We start from the raw sequence: 20,427 nt of genomic DNA on the forward strand, positions 1-20,427 counted from the left end.
GGGCAAATGGTTTAGTCTGGCATTTAAGGCATTCTTCAGTGTTATCCCAATCTACAATTCTCACACTTGCCTCTGTTCCTATAATCAGATTTCTGTTCCTGGCAGGCTCATTCACCCACTACTCACACACTCCCACAAACACACAATAAAGCTAAATCCATAAGACAGTCTCATCCTACTCTGCTTTGTCTAGCCCCTAGGATGTCATCTCTTCCCTCAATAGCAACCTATATGAAGCCTCTCTATGTTCAAGGTCCAACCTAAGTAACACTTTTTTGGGATGCTTCCCAATTACTCTGGTTGTTACTGTTGAATACACTCTGAACACGTCTACAGGACCACAGCACAATTAATTATTGTATAAGTCATTAATACACAACAGGCTTACTTATATGGCAGCTATATTTTCAGTACATATATGTACATGCTCTTATGTCTGTCTGTCCGTCCGTCCGTCCATCCATCCATCCATCTACCTATCTATGTGTTTGAATAAAAACACACATATAAAAACATCTCATCTTGTCTATCAAAACCTTTGGAGCAGAAATACGTGTTCTAAAATAATCAGACAAAACCAAAAATCCCTTAGTGAAAGCCTAAATACTGGACTGTGGTTATCTGAAGCACAAAACAACAACAAAAAACCTCCTAATGATAGATTTCTTACATGAAAACGGTACTTGGTCTGGAAAATGGTCAAGGACCAAATAAATACAAATAATAAAGAAATACCAGACTAAAAATTTCATTCAAAAGTGATGATGTCAATAAAAGACTGAAATCAGGGTCATGTCTAGTGACAAAACAATTTTATTTGCCACAAGATAAAAGCCTTGACAAAAGTAACACGGGACTATTTTGTTCTAGGTCACTTTACCTTTCCCGTGCCTTCTTACTCATCTATAAAAGGAAGTAGGTGAATAGGTTGATCTCACAATTTTCTTTCATCTCTAAGGACTTTTGGGATTAAAACCAAAAAAACCAACTTTTATTAAGCATAAAAAAATTTGATTTCTCTGAAAAGTGGGTGACAGCAAGTGCAAAATGGAATGGGATCAATCACCTACTCAGTGACTCATTTTTAGCTCTTATACAGCTACACTGCTAGGGAATTTCTTCTCCCTCTGGCTATGGCTAGTGTCAGACCCATGACTAAGATCAACCACATCATTTATTGGAACTAGGTTCAAGGTCATTTCATCTATTCCTCTTTCTCAGATGGACTGTCATTTTAAATCTGTACACGGGTAAAAGGGTTTACTTTTGGTTCTTGTTCTTACTTTCCCCACGAAGAGACACCTAGTAAACTTGATATTGTTCTTTGACACTTGGCTAATAATCACAACCTTAATCTTACACAGAATTACAAAAATCATTTGGAGGGGTCTTGGAGGTCATCCAGGTAAGCAATGCACCAATTTTTAGATAAAGTGGAATGAAGAGCTACATGAGACCCTCACAACCCTAGTACATTTCTTTTTGTGTCCATCTTCATATATATTATTTCAAAGTAATCATAATTAAACAGTCCGTGAGAGTGTAAATAAAAATATGCTACCATAGAGTGCTAGGTAACCGAGCTAAAACTAAAGTAAACAAACTCAGTGGGCCATCACATATGCAAGCTAGTGAGGTCCCATAAATCACCATGACTGGGTATCAGGATTTCAAAGGCACGCTCTGTGGGCTCTGTCGTCCAGGCCTGTTGATTCAAGTTCCAGTTGCATTGGGTTACCTATATGGCACTATATAAAGTTCACCTTTTAAGTTTAAATATAGTTCCAATACCCATCGCTAATAAATAAAGGCCACAGTACCTATTATGTATGTACACCACGCTATGCACTTGACATAAGTTTTCATTTAATTCTCATAACAATCATTTGAGATAGATTTTGTTAGTTCTGAATTACAGAGAAAACAGAGGCTCAGAGAAGTTGAGGCAATTTAATTATCCAAGGTCACAACTCTAGTGTGGAATGGATTTAGATCCAGAGGAGGAATTGTTAAGCTCATTGGAATTTAGAAGATTTAAAGGAGAATCAAGATAAAGGTTCACATTTGCCTGCCATTTGCTATTCTGTTCCACTTTGAATCAACTCATACTTATTTTGACAGTCTCTCTTCACCCAGAACTTAAACCTTGCTGCCCCATGTTCTCACTCCCGGGCAATAGGTCCCTTAGGGGATGGCCCAGCAGTTGGATATGACAACCCACCCATGCTGCTACTGGGCCATGACTCAAGGAGGCAACAGGTGAAGGAGGTGATGCCAGCTATTGGTGCTAAAAAAGACTTGAGACTCATGAAATATACTCTGTCTATAAATCTCCTCTCTCCAGTCAGATATCCCCACCTCCCTCATCCCCACAGCTGACTGTCCTCCCTTAAATATTCGCACCTTCACACTGACCAGGGGATTTCTTTTTTTCTTCAAGGCTGTCCCAGAGGTTCATTCCAACCAGATATCACCATATGACCCCTGAAGTAGAAAGGGGGCGGGACCACAAACTGGTCAGTTTGCCTCCAGCCAAGGACAGCCCTGATTCTAGGTCAGCCCAGTCAGACAGGCTGCCTTTACCACACCTCCCTTTCCTTATCTCACTGTCTAATATGTCTTTCTCTCTACCTTTCCTTCCTTCAATCTTCATTTCTCCTATCCACAGACCTCCAAGGCAATTCCACAGTCATAGGCCTTTTGAAAAATTCTGACACCTGCTTACACCTTCCCTGAATTTATCCTATGCCTTTCATATCTGTCTCAGCCCTCCCCACTATCAATCAAGCTTTATCCCATCCAATTCTACCCACCCACCCCTCAAATCCCGTCAACTTGGAATCTCAGCTCTGTTTTAGTCCATCCGTCTTCTCATCCCACTGACCCCATTACTCCTTAGTTTAAATCTATACCCTGTTAACTACCTGCCTGTTAAGTTGATTCCCAACCTAACATGCTGTCTCACCATCACACTCTTCCTAGGAGCTAGGAGATAGGTCCTTTCTACTTCCATCCCAAAGAGACACAGAGAACGAGGAAGGTAGAATAAGCTGCAACAGAGGACTCCCCTTGAGGAACTATATTTTGCTGAAATTGCTCTTCCAAGTTTGGAATCTAGTGCTCATTGAATAAATTAAAAATGTATTAGACCATATTTTGAAAATTCAGACTGAGAACACACTCTGTTTTTCTATCTCCTGTCCTCCTTCCAGATGCTTCATTCAGAAAAATAATTATCTCTACAGGATTTAGGAAGCATATGGCTCTTGGACAAGTTTAACTGAGCATCAGTTTTTCACCTTTAAAAATGGAACAAAGTGTTTTGGCACGGGCACGTAGTGTACTGTTTCTGGGACCAAGTTGGAAATTGAAGGTTTGAGGTATGGGAAAGCATGCGGATCATGCCTTACATTAAAAAGTAAGATACATCCTGGTGCTTCCTGACCTGTTGTCAAAGATTGATCATACGTACCACACGGATAATATTAACATGCTTGAAAATAACACTAAGGCAACACGTAATTTTTCCACTGAATTCTGCTTTTGAGAAAACAAGTTCCTTTCATATTGAGACTGATTATATAGTCTGTAATCATTCAAGTTTTTGTCTTTTTTTGTCTCTTCTACTATGTATCCTTTTGTCATTTTATTATTTGTTAATGTTATATATAAAAACTTGTTAACATTATATATAAAAATTTAGGCCAAAGAGTATCTTCCCGTAATCTAATCTTTCCTGGTATATATTAACCAAATGATTATATTTCTAGTAAAACATCCCTTTGGTTTCTTGAAACCCAACTATCACTTACCCCTTACGGAGATCTAAGATACCATACTGAAAACATAAGATTAAGAAAACAAACAACAGAAAATCAAAATTTATACCAAAGATGATAAATAGTTTCATTGTCATCAGAGCCTATTGCTGAAACTGACTTGAAATATTTAAAATAAAAAAAATAGAACAGGATCAGTGTTTACTAAAAAAAGGCAAAGGGCAAGTTAGCAAATATCCACTTGGCACCTAAATCTATAAATGATCAGAAACACACAAAACATTCAAGACTTTAGTTCTCCTAAATTTATCTTAATTTCCATGTACTCTTTTAATAGAATTATAACTTTTTTCATCCTTCACAGTCTTTAAACTCTTTTGTGAAATAAGGCTTCCTTGTAAATAATGAAATGATACATATATATATATATATATATATATATATATTTAAAGCACCCACAAAAGCATTCTCTCTCTTTATTAAAAACAGTTAAGCCTTTCCAAATTTGAAATTTATTCTCTTCCTAAATACTTGTGACAATGTCCATCATTATTAAAGTTGCAGTTATATTTTAATTTTTTGGGGGGAGGGAAGCTGAAAAAAACAACAAACTAGGAAATATAAAACAGAACCTTTCTTGGTCAAAGAATGCACTCTTTTTCTAAAACTTGAACTTGATGAAAAGGCATAAATAACAGAAAGTCACCTCACTAAAAAATGCTCTTTTCTTTGTAATTCTGTATAATTCAGCATAATTTATAATTCTTTAAATAGACATGCACTAATTTGATTTTTGTATAATTAAAAAAATAATAATTTTCCACTGTAATGAAATGTCTGTTCTTGCTTCCTACCATTAGGCTTAGAATGATCAGGTAGAACTAAAGGAGAGTAACAAAAGGAAAACATTTTGATATACCCTTTCAAAATATTTTGCGAAGTATTAGTGAAGATGTCTTTATTCCCATTTAGATCTAAAACGGAAACAAAGCAACCAAAACACTGCTATACCAACAACAGAAAGCAGCCTTAAGTCAGCCAGTCATATTCTGAAAGAAGGCGACAGATATCAGCCTGCACTTACTCCAGGATGGCAGCGTCATCTTGGCCTGGTTGCTATGGACACATCCCTGTCAGGCCTGTGCTTTCTACTTTGCAGGCCTGTTTATGACAGGCTGAGGTGTTTCCTATTATGGTGCCTATGTTTGCACAGCACACTCCTTGCCAGTAATAAAAACCAGAGGCTGCCACTATAGCGATTACAGTGCTACAGACCACAGATGCTGACGGGAACCCAAGCATGCCTTGGGTAAAGATGCACAGAATACTCCCTAACAGGCAAATGCCAACAAACACATCCTTTCTTCCCAGGCTAGCAGGGCAAGTATTCAGATACGTCATTTTCAGTCGGAACAAACCTATAATAAGAATGTTATTGCTGAATAGGTACAGAGGAGAGGGAACAGTTTAAGGCCATCAACATGACCTGTATGGTTTTTGTCTTTGTACTGCAAACAATTTTAAGTTAAATAAAATTAGACTAATCTGAGCATAAACTTTTTGACAGATGAGTTTCTATAAGCAGAAATGAGATTCTTAAATGGGAAATGATCAGGATTCTTATCAGCAAAAGAAAAGCACCTTTCTTGCAAGGCATCAACTATATTGGAGACTCTAAGTCTACCAACCCAAGGTGACAAATGGCATTTACATTAATGGACATCATGCATATGGTACTTATTTATGTGACAAAATACAAAATGATACATTGACACTCACTAGTTTGGGGCTATCAACCACATAGAAGGCTTCATCAATACTTCCAGTGCATGGTAGAAAATTCGCTGTTTATGTATTTGAACAGTTATTGAATCCATCTGCTTATCAGAAACACGGTTTGAATTCTATTTACACAAAGAAAAAAAGTGCCTCTCCTACCCACGATTTACGAATATGAGTTGAGATAAAGGCTACATAGATGGCCCAAAATGATGCAGAGACACTCTAGAAGGTAAACTAAGTAAGTAGTCAGGAGATTTCTAACTACATAGGTGAACCTGAACAAGTTTCAGGCCTCATTTTCTAACTCGGACTGGATGAGTCAGACAAGTGATCCTCTGTTAGCTCTCACGCATAAGGCTTGAATCTGAGATGAATAATGGATAACAATTACAACGATGCTTTGAAATATTGATCATGCTAAATACTTACCAAAACTACCAAAGAACTAAGTGGTAGGCGGGAAGAGATATTTCATTTTATTAATTTATATTACTTCCACTCAAATGACATTAGACAGAAAAATTAGGATACATTTCTTCAATTCTTTAACCAAATATTCTGTAACTTTGTTGTAAAAGGTCTGACAAACAGTAAATCTGAAATCATTACCCATAGAGGAAGAACTTTGATCTTCTAAGCCCTCTTAAGTAAAAATAAACTTAGTTCCTAGGATTGATCAGTAATGATTCCTACAGCACTAAGAGCAGAAACATTTAGAGCTGCATTTCAAGGATCACCACAATTCCATTCACACAATTCATCCAATATTTATTGAGCACCTACTCTACAAGGCCGTGTGTCTAATGCTATGGAGGCTGGAGAAATAAGACTCATGAGCTAATGTACAAGGTAATAAGAATAAGACAAAGAAATAAATATTGTACTAAGAGTTAAAAGAACTATAAATAAAGTCCTGTGGAAGGTCAAAGGACAAAGACATTACACCAAATAAGGAGAGGCTGGGGTGGGAGATTTGGGAGAGAACAGAACAGAAAAGTCTTCATAGAGGAGGGAAAATTCCAGTTAGGTCCTAAAGGGTGGTTAAGATTTGTTTAATAAACTTTTATTTTAGAGTTACAAAAAAATTGTGAGGTACAAAAAGTTCCCATGTGCCCCACACCCAGCTTCCTCTGTTATTTATATCTTTCATTTTCAGGGCACATTTGTCACCATTATTGAACCAATATTGATACATTATTATTAATTAAAGCTTATACTTTATTCAGATTTCCTTATTTTTCACCTAACATTCTTTATCTGTCTCAGGATCCCATCCAGAATACTTCATTACATTTAGTTGTCATGTTTCCTTAGGCTCCTTTTGGCTGTGACGGTTTCTCAGACTTTCCTTGTTTTTGATGACTTGGACAGTTTTGAGGAGTACTGGGCAGATATTTTGTAGAATATCCCTCAACTAGGAATTATCTGATGTTTTTGTTATGATAAGAGTGGGGTTATATGTTTTGGGTAGGAAGACCATAGATGTCAAATACTGTTTTCATCAGATCATATCAAGGGTACATGACTACATGACTTACCACTGTTGATGTTACATTGATTACCTGGCTGAGACAGTGTGCGTTTGTCAGGTTTCCCCACTGGAGAGGTGCTCTATTTCCTTATTGTGCTTTTTGGAAGTTAATATGCACAGCCCACACCTAAGGAGTGGGTAGTTTTATGCCTTCCCTACTTGAGGGTGGAGTATCTGCATAAATTATTTGGAATTCTTCTGCACAAATTTGTCTGTTCTCCCCCATTTAATTATTTATTCAATAAAGTATTTATTTACATAAGCATGAACTCCTGGATATTTATTTTATACTTTGGGTTATAATTCATTTGAGCACACAATATATGCCATGCATCAAACTGAGGTTTGCATATATTATATCTAATGCTCTGAACAACCTTTTGATTTTATTTTCCCCGTTTATTATCCCCATTTATAAAGGAAGAAACTGAAATTCAGAGAAGTGAGGCACATTGCCCAAAATATTAGGTAGGAAGCAGCAGGGCTGGAATATGAAACCAAGTTCACCTGACAAAAAAACATCTACGTTCTTTCCACTCTACAAAGCTGCCGCAGGCATCACTGGTGTCCACGCCAGACCAGGGAGTAAATACCATTCATGCTCATCAAAGTACACCATGAATAGCAAAACAATAACAAAAAGCCCAGAATAGTAAACACTAACAAAGAAAAATACTTTAGTAAAGATAAAGTATTCTCTAAGTGTAAAGGACAACAAACTATTATCACTGAAATTGGTAATCCAATTTAACTAATTTCCTAATGAACACAGCAGAGTTTGTGGTTTAAGCTCACCCCCTGTAACCCTGCTATAGTGAATAAAAGAAAATGCCTTCATAGTAATAAAATGTCTTATAAAACTACTGCGAATATTAAAATAAAGGGCTACACATCTCTTTGTTTCTTAGAAAGATCTCAGACTCATAGTGCCAATTAAATGACCACAAAAAGTAGCCAGGTACAGCACCAGAGCCCTGGCAGGGCCATGCCATCACTAAACAAGCCCCAGCTATTTGCAGTTTGAAAGGGGTGGTCTCTTTCTGAAAAGGAGAAGATCAGATTCTACATATTTTATGGATTAACTGAAAATCATGACATTTACAGCATTTCACACCCACCATGTATGTGGTGTATCTTAAGTAATAGCTACAATCTATGTGACTATCAGAAATCTTAAATTGAACAAACGCATTATCTATAATCCTTGCTATTTGGGAAAGAAAAGTTTGTTTAATCCATCCACAACATCGGGAAAAGTATTATATGTTGGCCAAGGCTTGTGTTTTGAAATTAAAAAAATAAAAACAGACAGTTCATAATGTTCTGAGAAAGAAGTTATCAATATCCTATAATTCAATTAAAATGTATTAACTGAAAGCAATTTCTCTGGTATTAACTAATTTATTGAATCACAAAAATTAGAAATTTTTGATAACTAAATGTTAGGGATATTTAAGTTTACTACCACTAAATATTGATACAGGCACTGAGTTGATGATAATAGAGACAAATTAAAATTTATTTTAATCCTTAGTGTTTTATTAAAGTTAAGGCTTTACTATTCAATGAAACATAAAAATTTCTGTTAAAAGGGGTTTCCTCTTTCTATTATTACTTAAAATAAAAGTAAATATTTTTTTCTAACATTGATAATAAACACAAGCATTCCCAATCCTTCATAGTCATTATGGCACTATATGTAAACTACATAAATCTTTGCCAAATCTTCATTAAGTGGATGAAAAAGCAGATAGCAAACTCAAAACATCAGTAAGTTGAGTTTCTGTAGTTATAGAAGAGATCTTTTAAAATTTAAAGTTTTTCTTCAGGCATGTTGATTAATTTTTAACAATTCTTTTATGACTATGTCAATACATTTTAATATTTTAATGTAGAAAATGACTGTTACTATTTGTTCTCCATAAAATTAAAAATTAAAAAGCCTCTTCCAACTAACTTCAGCTTCCTTCTTAGCAAAAGTTAAACACTTACTTCTGTTCTGAGAGTTATACTCGTGTAATGCTGAAATATTTTAAGATTTAGCCACTTCTATGAATGAGCATTCTATATTCATTCCAGTACCCTTCTTGCCCAGAAGAAAATGTATCAACAGTCACAGAAAGCTCTAGTATATGTTATGTATGCACTGACTATTAAAAAGCAGCAGGGGGAGCAGACAATGAAAACACTAAGAAAAAGCACCCCAGAAAAGCAATTTAATTTATAGGCAACAGAAACATGATAGAGATATTTCGGGGGGGGGGGGGGGGGGAGGAAGAAACAAACAAAATAAATTCCGTAAAGAAGTAATGATAACATTTGCAAAGCTGGCCTACACACATCTGGAATGAACTAAAGAAAAACCTTAAAAAGTCTTTTAGAAGGATGCTTGAATCCTAACGTCAAGACAGACTTTCAGCTTGAAGCACGGTAGTTTTCCAGCAATGCTAAGCCAAGGAACTGCCCCAAAATTAAAAAGGAGAAACCAAATACATTTTTATAGTGGTATATTTTGAGGGGAAATCAAAATGATTTTGTTTTCTCCTTCAAACATTACTGCACTTACCCTGAAGGCCTGCTGACACAGGTATTATTAGGTCACAAGTAGATAAAGTTATAGGGTTCCATATCATAATCCTTGAAAACCAGGAGGTTTGGGCTCCTGGCCTGCCCTCCCTGAATCCTCAATTGACTTCCCATGAGAGAAGGTAACCAAAAACACTGTGAAACTACTCTGCATTAAAAACATCTAAAAGGTATTTTAACTTTGCAAAATCTGTATAGACGGATGGACATGTGCTCACCAATCTCACATTGTGCTTTACATGTCCTAAAAATTAGTAAGGGCTGTGTTTTCCGTTTCAGAGTAAGACAAAAAGTATTTGGCTCTTCTGTCTGGAATTCTGTAACTGGAATTTAAGAAAAGACTAAAATTCTCATTAGAACTTCAAAATGTTTATGTCTATATTATACCAAAAAGTGTAAATATAGGATTTTTTTATATAAAAATGTGCATTAAAGATACTTATTTAATAATAGTGTTACTAAAATCCATGAAACTTAAAATGTCAAGCATAAATTACAACTGAATAGTAAAACACAACAACAACAAAAACATATTTTTAGCCAAGTAAGAAACCAATGAAGTTTGACCTAAATCTCAAATAATAATACCAATAACAGGTACAGTGCCTACTATATTGTCAGACACTATTTATTAGCTACTTGTTTTATACATACTCTTTCAAACTCCTACATTGACCTTTCAAAATGGATATTATTGTGTCTATCTTATGCTAAGGAAATTAAAGCTTAAAATGTTTGTCATTTCTCTAACTTAACTCAGTTAGCGAGAACAAAATCATGATTCAACTTCCAGGTCTGTCTGCCTCCAAAGGCTTTGAGACCTCACCAAAACCTCCCTCAACCTCAATGAGGTTCCACGGGAAATCTGTACAAATCTCAGGCAGATTAATGTGCTTATGAGGGTGAATGCTGTAGATTTAAACACTCAAATTAAATGCCATCTGGAGCCTCTTACCCTACTTGGTACAAGCATCCGACATGTATTACAGCCAACTCTGGCCTTGGCCAAGAATTCAATAATTTTCCAGTCTCAATACCATCAATAAGCATTATGCACATTACAGTACCAATCAGGAAATATAGCTAGAAGCTTCTAAAGCATCTTTTAAAAACTGCTAATAATTTAGATTCTTTTCATTAAGATTTTTTAAAACATGAAGAATCTGTTAACCCAATTTGTTAAATGGGTTTAAGAAATCAATTTCCTGCTTCCTAACACCCAAAGCTATCTCCATAATAATCACTAATAATTACTATAAAAATATAGTGATTATAGCGATATAGTGATTATATAGTTTTCTATATTATCACTTATAAATCCTGATCTCTTACTAGTATTTTAATTGTTATTTTAATCTAGTAAATTAAAAAAAAAAAAAAAAACCTCAAGAGGGAAGAAAACAGAAAAATGTCATGACTTTTCAAAGGAAAAAGCAAATAACTTGAAAACATTGAAAAAGTAACTATAAAAAGAACGAATGGTAATAAAACAAATAACCAAAAAGGGTATGTTTCAGACTTATTCATTCATGCTCAAGAGATACGAAACAACCTAGTGGACATGTGATGCAAGCTGTCACAATTCCAGTTTAGACTTAGGTTCACTCACTGGACCTTCAGATCAGCTGCTGCAACTCAGTTTACAGCTCATGTGGATGTGACTTATTCCATGCCCTTGTTATCAAGCAGAAGGGTCACTTTACAACCTTTACCAAGAGCTTTTTTTTTTTTTTTCCTTTTATGCTAATCCTTTTTCATCTATAAAAAGTCACATGAGCTTAGCACTCAGAAATGCATGGGTTAAAACAAAAGAAATGAATGGCTTAGACATTAAAAGTTTAAGCAACAGCTTCAGTGGAGTTAAATTTTTTTAATGTTAAAAATAAGTGTCCTGTCAGTAATCTTTCAACCACAAGACATAAAAACACTGCTAGAATGACTACATTCTGAAAAAGTCTTTTCTCACTTAACCCAGATTTCACTTCAACCAAATAAAACCACCACCCATACTAAACCTGTGAATTAACTCCAAGTCTAATTTAGGGGACTTCACAATGAAGATTCAGAAAAACAAAACAAAAAACAAACAAACAGAAAAACCCGTCTTTAAAAGAAAGGAATCATTTTGAGCAATTATTGTGACCAGCTGAAGTTTTACATTTTATTTTAAAATGCAGATAAATTACTTTACTCGACAGTTGTCATTTATAATACAATATTAGATTTCATTTTAATTTTTAAATTAAAAGACAGATCTCGTCATTAAAAATATGGACTTGAGGGGAAAGTGCAGCTGCTCAGGTTCATATGGCCGAAAAAGTATAGTCACATCATCGTGAAAACATAAGCAAATGCTTGCACATCTCATTAAGTGCCTTCAGATTCTGCTCTTCCTTTTACTACACAGAATTACCCAGGGAAGAGAATTAAGAACTGAGGCCCCCTACAGAATGGTCCCATTCAGCATGTAGGACACTGGAGATACGTCTAAAGATCTACCGCTATTATGAATCAAATTATGAAAGAATGATTTGTATTTTATAAAATTAATCAATTAAATAAGAATTTGTTAGACAGATAAGAACAATGGTACCTAATGCCACAGCAGGGAGTAGGAGAGCAGTAATCAATCATTGTAATGAAGATCTATAGCAAATTTAGAAATGAGGCCCAAATGACAAAAAAACAAAACAAAACAAAAAACAGAAAGAAAAAAGTTCATATTTAATCACCGGTGTGCATATGGGTAGGTCAGTGTACTTACGGGTAGGTTAGTGTCAGCAGACAACGACTGGAAAGTCTCTTTTATTTTATTTGAAGGTGACATTTCACTTAAAAACAATACCGTTTATACAAGCACTGTTAACAAATACGAGAAGTGGCTGACATGCTATGATAATTTTTAAAACTGGGTGGAAAAAACCAAGTAAGATAAAAGTACAGTAAGCAAAGGGGGGGAAAAAAGCACCACACATTGAAAAATAGGTGCACATAAACAGTAAAATGTATTACCTTCCTGACTTTGTAAATAGGTAGCCAAAAATTAAATGTCTTTAAGAGGCAACTGTTACTAGTCACACAAAGTTACCAGTCCTTACTGGCTGAATCCCTCAGCCATTTGCATCCAGCCTGTGCATGCCTCCTTTTCCTATTCCCTCAGCCAATAGTCATAAAATGCATACATAACCCCAATTATTTCCGTACACAACTAGAGACAAAAAATAGGAATTCCAAAAAATACACCAGAACAGACAACACTCTACCTTGCTGTAAGATTGTGTCAGGCTGAAGGTTACTTCTCAGCCCCCCAAACTCCATTAACCACCAAGACCAGCACTTTGGGACAAATGTCCCATTGAAGCATCACTGTAACTAAATGACTTTAGAAAACTGGACTTTTTCTCCAAGATTCAAAGAAACAAAGGTAAACATTACAATGAATTTTCTAACTTGGCTGATGTTCCCTGTGGCCAAGTAAAAATATAAAGGCTGAGTTTTTACAGGGTACCCTGACACCTAGATAAATGGGGTTAAGGTTCCAAGTTCAGTTTAAGGGCTATACGTGGTGTCATCCAAGAGATTGCATTGACCTCCAGCAACTCTTATTTCCAACTGGGAATCCCAAGAATAGCCTTAAACACGCGATGCCAATGGAACCGACTGGGTTTCTGCTGCAAGGGCACAGTGTCACTTACGAGTCTCCCACCCCCTCATAGAAGACACGCACTCTATCCTGGGGGTACTGCAATCAAACTATGCCAAAGTTGCTTTTGCAAAATGTTTACTTTATCTAGAGTGAATGGAAGAGTGAGGAAGACACAGAATCAGAACCTTCCTCAGAGGGAGCAGAACCGCCAATATGCAGTGTGATACATCTCTGTATTTCTCCGGGCCACAGGGACTGGTGGCTTTTGGAGGGTGGGAATCAGCAGTTTGGGGGCCTCAGTGAGAGCAGAGCTGGGGCTTACCTTGTTGGAGGCCATCTCACTGACGGAGTGCCTGGTCTGCAGGGTCTCTAGCTGGTCCAGACACCAGTCCAGCTCCTCCAGGGTCTCGCTGGCCAGTTTCTGGTAGGCCTCCTCTGCGAAGAGATAGGGAAAGGGGGACTGAGTTCTCAAGCGTTTCACGAGGCCGCCAGCGAGTTCAAAGGGGACCATCCTGCCATACCCCGCCATGCTCGGATGCCCGGTGCCCGCACATGAGGGCTGCTCCTTCATATTGCCGAGCCAGGCACCAAGAGGGGGGCCGAGGCTCTGCTCGCGGGGCAGCCGGCCTCGGAAAAGCACGGTTTCTCCAGCTTGGCGTCTCAGTTCAGTGTCCAGGGAGGGCGCGCAAAGTGCAGCAAGCCAACTTTGATACGGAGACAGGGACAAAAAAGCCACGACGCGACTGTGAAACGGTGCTGCGGGCCAAGAGTTCTAGTCCTTGAGGATGGCGAAGGGGGTGGCGCGTGCGCCTCGGTGCCCGCCCCGCGGAGGGAGCGTCTGGTCCATGGTCGGATCTCCCCGGTGGCCAGCCCCAGCCGCGTCCTCCTCGTGCCCGCCCCGCCTGCCAGACTTCGACTCAAAGCGAATGAATCAGCTGCGGCCGGGTGTGCGGCCACCACGTTTCCTGTTTTCTTTCTCAACTCCTCGGGCGGCGGGCGCAGCGCGTCTCCATCGCCGCAGCTTTCCGGGAACACTCCCCCTCACGCCCCTCTCGGCCCTCGGCGCGCCTGGCCCCTCCTCAATGCCTTTATTACAAAAAGATTCCGAATTGTCAAAGCCTGCCCGCCCCCCCACCCCCGCGCCCCGTCTGTCCCCGCAGCCTCTGTCCCGGCCGGTCCGCCGCCTCGCGGTGGCTTCACTCCGCGCACCCAGCACCGCTCGCTTTGAAGCGGAGCCGGACAGGCGCGGGCGCGAGCGAGAGTGACTGTGGGGCTGCGGCTGGTCTGTGCGAGGGGAGCGGCGGAAAACCCGGCGTGGAGCTCTGCCGCCTGCCCGCCGCCCGGGGTCGCGCGGGCCGCGGGGCTCAGGCGGGACCTGGCGCGCAAGCGCGGCCGCGCACCTGCCCCGCGGGGTCCCTGAGCGCCCCGCGGAGCCGCTGCGCATCCCGGTCACCCCATGGCCAAAACCTAGTCGTCTCCACCACCAGCTGCTTTCTGGGAGGTTTCGCGGGAGATCAGGACGGGCAACACAAACAAGGTTATTTAGATCCCGCGCAACCGTTTCTGAGGGTTTGGGTTTTAGGGTTTTTGAGGCTTCCTTTCTGAGGGTTTAAGATTTACCTACTTCAAGAGGATAAAGTGGTTGTGGGGATAAAAGCATTTCTATTAAGACCAGACTCTTTCAGTACCTAGCCCAGTTCCTGCTAAGTACCAGACTCTAAATTTTGGGGCGGACATAAACAAGCAAACAAAACATGCAATGTTGAGGGTCGTAACGCTTTGGAATTCACAGATGTGAAACTATGCTGTAATTTCACATTCAGAATTGCCTAAGAGATATCTTAAAGGAACAGCAATGTCAATGCACCACAGGATATGGACAATTTACCTATATCCCGCATACTCGTAAATGCTCCATGCTCCAGGCGTCTGTGGAATTGCAAATCAGAGACCAGGATGGTCTTGTGATGCCAAGGGAAAAAGTCTGGAAGGGTGTTTCTATACACCACGTGCAGAATAAACTACAAACGTGAGAAAATGAAAAGACCATATCTAAAGACTTCCTATGAAAGCTGGTTCTATTTACAAAAGCTGACCCTGGAGACCACAGGTGTGCTCCAAGAACAGATCAATTGGGGAGAAGAACTTCACTACATTAGCATGCAGATAATCCAACCTCTCAGAGGGGAGGAAAAAAAAAAATCAAAACTCCCAAGAGTGTATCTTTTAAAACTTTTGTTATTTTCAATTAGAAAGGACGCACTGAAGAGCTTACATGAAGTTACTGAGATCACTTTTCTTTGTCTTGGAATCTACAGGTACTAGAGGAGAAATTCTGCCCTTGAAATTTAGGCTCCATGAATGATCAGTGGCACAACAAAGAATTTCACGGACTGAATACCTGGGATTTTCCAGATAAGTTTTTATGCACAATTTGTAAAGTTAGAATAACTTTCAAAGTATTTGTTACATGTGCCACGTGGCTCATTACTAGCAAGGATTCTTGAACTGTTGCTACTCATTTTGAGAACTCTAGGTTAAAATTTGCTTCTTTCATTCATATATATATATATATATATATATATATATATATATATTTTTTTTTTTTTCCTGCACCAATCTCTGTAAATATATAGTTGAGGTGAACAAACAACTGCTTAAACCTTGCCAAGTGAGTTATAAAGTGTTATGACTGGAGTTTTTTTTCCGTAACCAAAGGAACAACCTCAAAGATAATTTTAAATACTAACTATAAAATATTTTATCTCTATAGCCTTTTCCCTGATTATAAGAATATAAAAATATGACATGCTTGTTACAAAAATTGAAACATTACACAGGAACATGATGTAGAAAGGCCCTTGTAATTCCATAGCCTTAAGATCATAAAAAAATAATTAAGCCTATCACCATAACACATTTTCAACGTACTTAATATCTTCCATAACCTTACCTAGTTGTGATGGTAGCACATCTACTATATGATTTTGTTTTGCTTTTGATTTTTCATCCCTTTACTGTATAAAATAGGGATGTAGGAAATTTGAAGAGGAAATTAACCTATTTTGAGTCATTTGTCCATAGCACATCCAGTGAGTTAGAGATGCAAAAGCATTGTTCTAGGACTTTTTCACAGTCATCTTTCCAGTCACTGGTTACATTCCAAAGCCAGGAATTCTCTCTCCACACCTCTAAAGTCTTGGCTTTCCATGTTCCTCTCCCCTGTACTCCAACTCTTCCAAAGTCTGAGCTCCCATGTAAATAATCGCCTCCCATTTTCACCAACTTCTTAAAGCCTTTCAGAAATATAGGTTTTGGACCTAGCAGGAGGTGACACCACATATTATATTTCAGTGATTAATTTGTAATTGTAATAGAAATGTAATTCAGGAAAGTTCCAACACTTCAAGACATTATGCATTTAAATACAGGACTTGCTCTTTAAAAAGGCAGTGCAGGGATGAGAGGGACAACTTATTTCAGAAGATCTACTTTATGTCCAAATCATAGATAAGCTATTTTGGACAACCAACATTTGTGTGCAATCATAATGTGATATGTACAGGTATTTTAAGTTCTCTATCTTCTGCAGGCACTATATAAATCTGAAGAATGGGGAAAAAAAATGACCAGAACACATTTACATGTTACCAATAAGTAAGAAAATAATTACTAACAATAAAGGAAAGAACAGTTTGTTCTATAAAACTGTTGCTCAAATAAAGAATTATTGTTGATATTAGCACAGAGCTAATACTACTTTTTCCAAATTCCTAAGTTTATAGGCAATATGGCTAACCACAGTTTTTCAGGATCATTATTAAACTTAGTTTTAGGAATTTTAACCCCAAATGTTCTAAGACATTGAAGAACTGAACTTTTCATCCCTACTAAAAAAGCCTAAATGTGGAGCTGCCAACTATCCTACAGGAAATTGAATCACCACACGAAGCAACACACCTATTATAAATGTCATCTACAGCTAGCAGGACACAATCAGTGAGCTTGTTTAATTTTGGATTTTACCAAGAACACAAAATGTATTCATTAATAAAATATTTTTCTCCCCCGAAAGTAGTATTCACAGTGGCACTACTTGAAAGTATATGAACACTTCTATTTCACTGTACAAAATATTGTTCAATCAAGGACCTCCAGGGAGAAAAGCATCCAAGCAACAACTTTGGATAGATTCCATAAAAGCTAGGAGAAAGCTATAGAAGAGCAATGGAGAAATAACTTGAACTTCTGGAAGTCCCCTCCTATAGCAGAGTTGGTTTTCCTCAAGGCCCCCTTAAACTATGTAACACCCGAGGTTCTGCTCAGGATCTTGTGTGAACAAACAGTTCTCAATTCCTGCAGACCAGCACTTGGCTTCCGTCGTTGTGATGCGATCAAGAGTTCCCCTGACACATGGCCTGAAATGGTGCCAGGGGCTCCAGAAGATGCTGAAGCAGCAGCTTCCCTTTGAGAAGGAAAAAAAAGTAATTGCCTCAGAGCCGCAGCAGTTAGCTAGAGGTTGAGGTCGTTTTCTTGTGAAATGTTCAGCCAATTACTCTTACCCACAACTTACAGTGATGTTGACCATTGAGGTAAAAGGATCCACACTCTACATGAAGTGTAACTGTGTGGATGTTGGTTTCTTTGCCAACACTTGAATGATTAAAGGTCTGTATAAGTATGTCATAATTCCTAGATAGGCCTATTGGTGTAAATGAAGAAAACAGGTAGAAAAAAAAAAAAGCATTGCTTACTATGAATACCATTTCCTTACACTTAAAACATAAATTATAACAGTTTAGATTTTTCTTAAAATTAAGGAAACCAACCAACCAAACAAACAAACAAACAAAAAAAAAAACACTCCACTAAACAGCTCCTAAGAACAAATACTTATATATCTTCCTAACCCATTCCAGCGTCTCCTCTCTTAATTCCCATCAAAATGCCCATTTTGTGCCTAAGAATGGAGTTGATGGTGTCTAAAGTAAGCAGAACTAGAGAAGAATGACTTCTATTTCACCATGTATTGCTTTGAGGTACTCATTTCCTGAGTTCATTATAGTAAAGATTTGTGCAGGTTAGCTCTAAGTTTTGCTGACTTATCTTTTTTCCCTCCATGCATTTTATCTGATGGGAAATACATGAAGGAGTTGGATTCACTTTCAATGTGTACATGTAACAGGTTTAAGCAGAGCTTGCCAGTGGCAAGCTGCTCTCATTTCCAAGTGTATTTCTGGCATCAAAGTTCTTGTTTTGAAGTATTTTAAAATCTTATGAAATATATAAAATTTCACTTAGCACTTCAAAAAACCTCCAAAGGGAAGATGTACGTAATTTTGTGAGGTTTTTTTTTTCCCTTTTATCTTCTATCTACATTTTTTTTTTCACTTATGCTCTGCCTAAGGCGCTGGTAGAATTTTAAAATGAAATAAATACAAGATTGGATTTCAGTGATTTCCAGTGCCCCCAGTGTTTCAACAAACATTTAGCACCAACTATGTGTCAATGTACTTTATTAAAGTCTGCAAAAACAAGATGACTCAAAGTGTGTCCCTTAGCCAAGGATCCAGTAGTAGAGCAAACTTCAGTGTACTATACTGTAGACGGAATTCTGAAAGAAGGAAGCACATGGCAGAATAAAAGAGGGCTATTTAAATCAGGCTGGGACACAGGGAGAGTGGGAGAAGGCTGAGTCTCAAAGAATGAAATAGGAGGTAAGTAAAGAGATTGAGAAGGATTTTTAAGAGAAAATATGAGCAAACATACGGGCCTATATTCAGTAAGATATGTGTGCATGTGTATGTAGAGAAAGGAACTACCATGAGCAAGGCCTTGCTCAGTGCGAAAGAGGTAAATCCACAGACACTGGACATGGAAGTCTTGCCAGGCATCTGCAGGGAAGGATTTTGGACTGAACCTTCATGAATAGGAACCACTGAGTGATTCAAAGTACTGTGTGATATGGGATCTCATTTTATGTAGATGTAAAATTCTAGGGCTCTGTAATACTACATGAGATTGAAGGAGGCAAGGCTGAAGTCAGTGAGACCATTACCTTTGGCCATATTATTGGTAGAACAAAATTAATAATTTATAGAACATTTGCTTCTCTGATGGTTATTCTTATCTAAGACAACCTCAGTATGAAAATTCTACACAGGCATATGTTCACAGGATATGTCAGGCATGAACAGAAAACGACTGCCCAATGTGACTTGTGAGAGTAGAGACTTCTTGGTTTTAAAAATTGCAGTCTTCTAGTCAATGAAATTTTAATCATACTATATTCACCAAAACTGTTTTCACCAGAATTTATTTCAGGGAGAGCCTGCACGCAAGAATGTGTTTAATAAGGCTACTTATTATAGAAGGTGAAACTTTAAGGAGTCCTGGTTGGGATGAAACTAATCGGTGCTCTCTTCTACATAGAAAAGGGGAAGAATAGTCTGGTTGCTCCAGACGGGGAGTATGTGTCTGAGTGTGTGAGTGTGTGTGTGTGTGTGTGTGTGTGTGTGTGTGTCAGAAAGGATACACTTGGTCTGCAGGGTAATTCCACCCTATAAATCTCCCTCTCTACCTAATCTTTAATAAAGTTACCGAAGGCATGAAATGCTAAGATAAAGAGATTTGTTTTGTTTCATTTTATTCCAGTAAAAGACTGAGCTCAGAAGCTGGATCCGCCCAAACTAAAATGCCAGCCTCAGTTGACAGTGAAGAGAAGAGTCAAAGACAGAGGAGAAAGCCTTTTAACTCAGTTTAAAAGTAGGCAGGGCTTTTGTCCAAAGAGTTGGAGTTTGAGCCAAATGTAATCAGACAATTTGGGTTGGAGTCTCCATTTGACATGTGTATGACTGTAAGCAGTGTTATCCCTTGACTGAAATTGGAAGAGTAGAAGGAGGTGCCAATGTCCATTCCACTACATACAAACCATCATCCCCGGCAAATCACCTGCTCTTTCTTAAGCCTTAATTTCCTCACCTCTAGATAGGGGATAATAACAAGAACCTTGCGACTTATTTTAGTTTAAGTGAGCGACCACGAGTTAAATACTCTCACATTGCTCACCTAATAGATACTTTTCCAGGCACTGCACTAAATCA

At 38.2% G+C, this 20,427-nt stretch overlaps 1 protein-coding gene across 10 annotated transcripts in view; it reads right to left on the minus strand.

The window, feature by feature from the left end:
- Positions 1-20,427, minus strand: part of PDE4D (phosphodiesterase 4D) — a 1,272,577-nt gene that overhangs the window by 36,567 nt on the left and 1,215,583 nt on the right. For 9 of the 10 annotated variants that reach the window (XM_019743390.3, XM_074328918.2, XM_019743396.3 and 6 more), the window contains one exon: positions 13,647-13,759. In XM_019743390.3, the coding sequence (XP_019598949.2) occupies positions 13,647-13,759 (113 nt within the window). Of the gene's footprint in view, positions 1-13,646; positions 13,760-13,845; positions 14,345-20,427 lie in introns of those variants that run through there. The other variant, XM_019743457.3, reaches the window with a different exon arrangement.

This window comes from Rhinolophus sinicus, chromosome 3, assembly GCF_057876585.1.
Source record: "Rhinolophus sinicus isolate RSI-liver-muscle chromosome 3, RSI-T2T, whole genome shotgun sequence".
Lineage (NCBI taxonomy): Eukaryota > Metazoa > Chordata > Mammalia > Chiroptera > Rhinolophidae > Rhinolophus > Rhinolophus sinicus.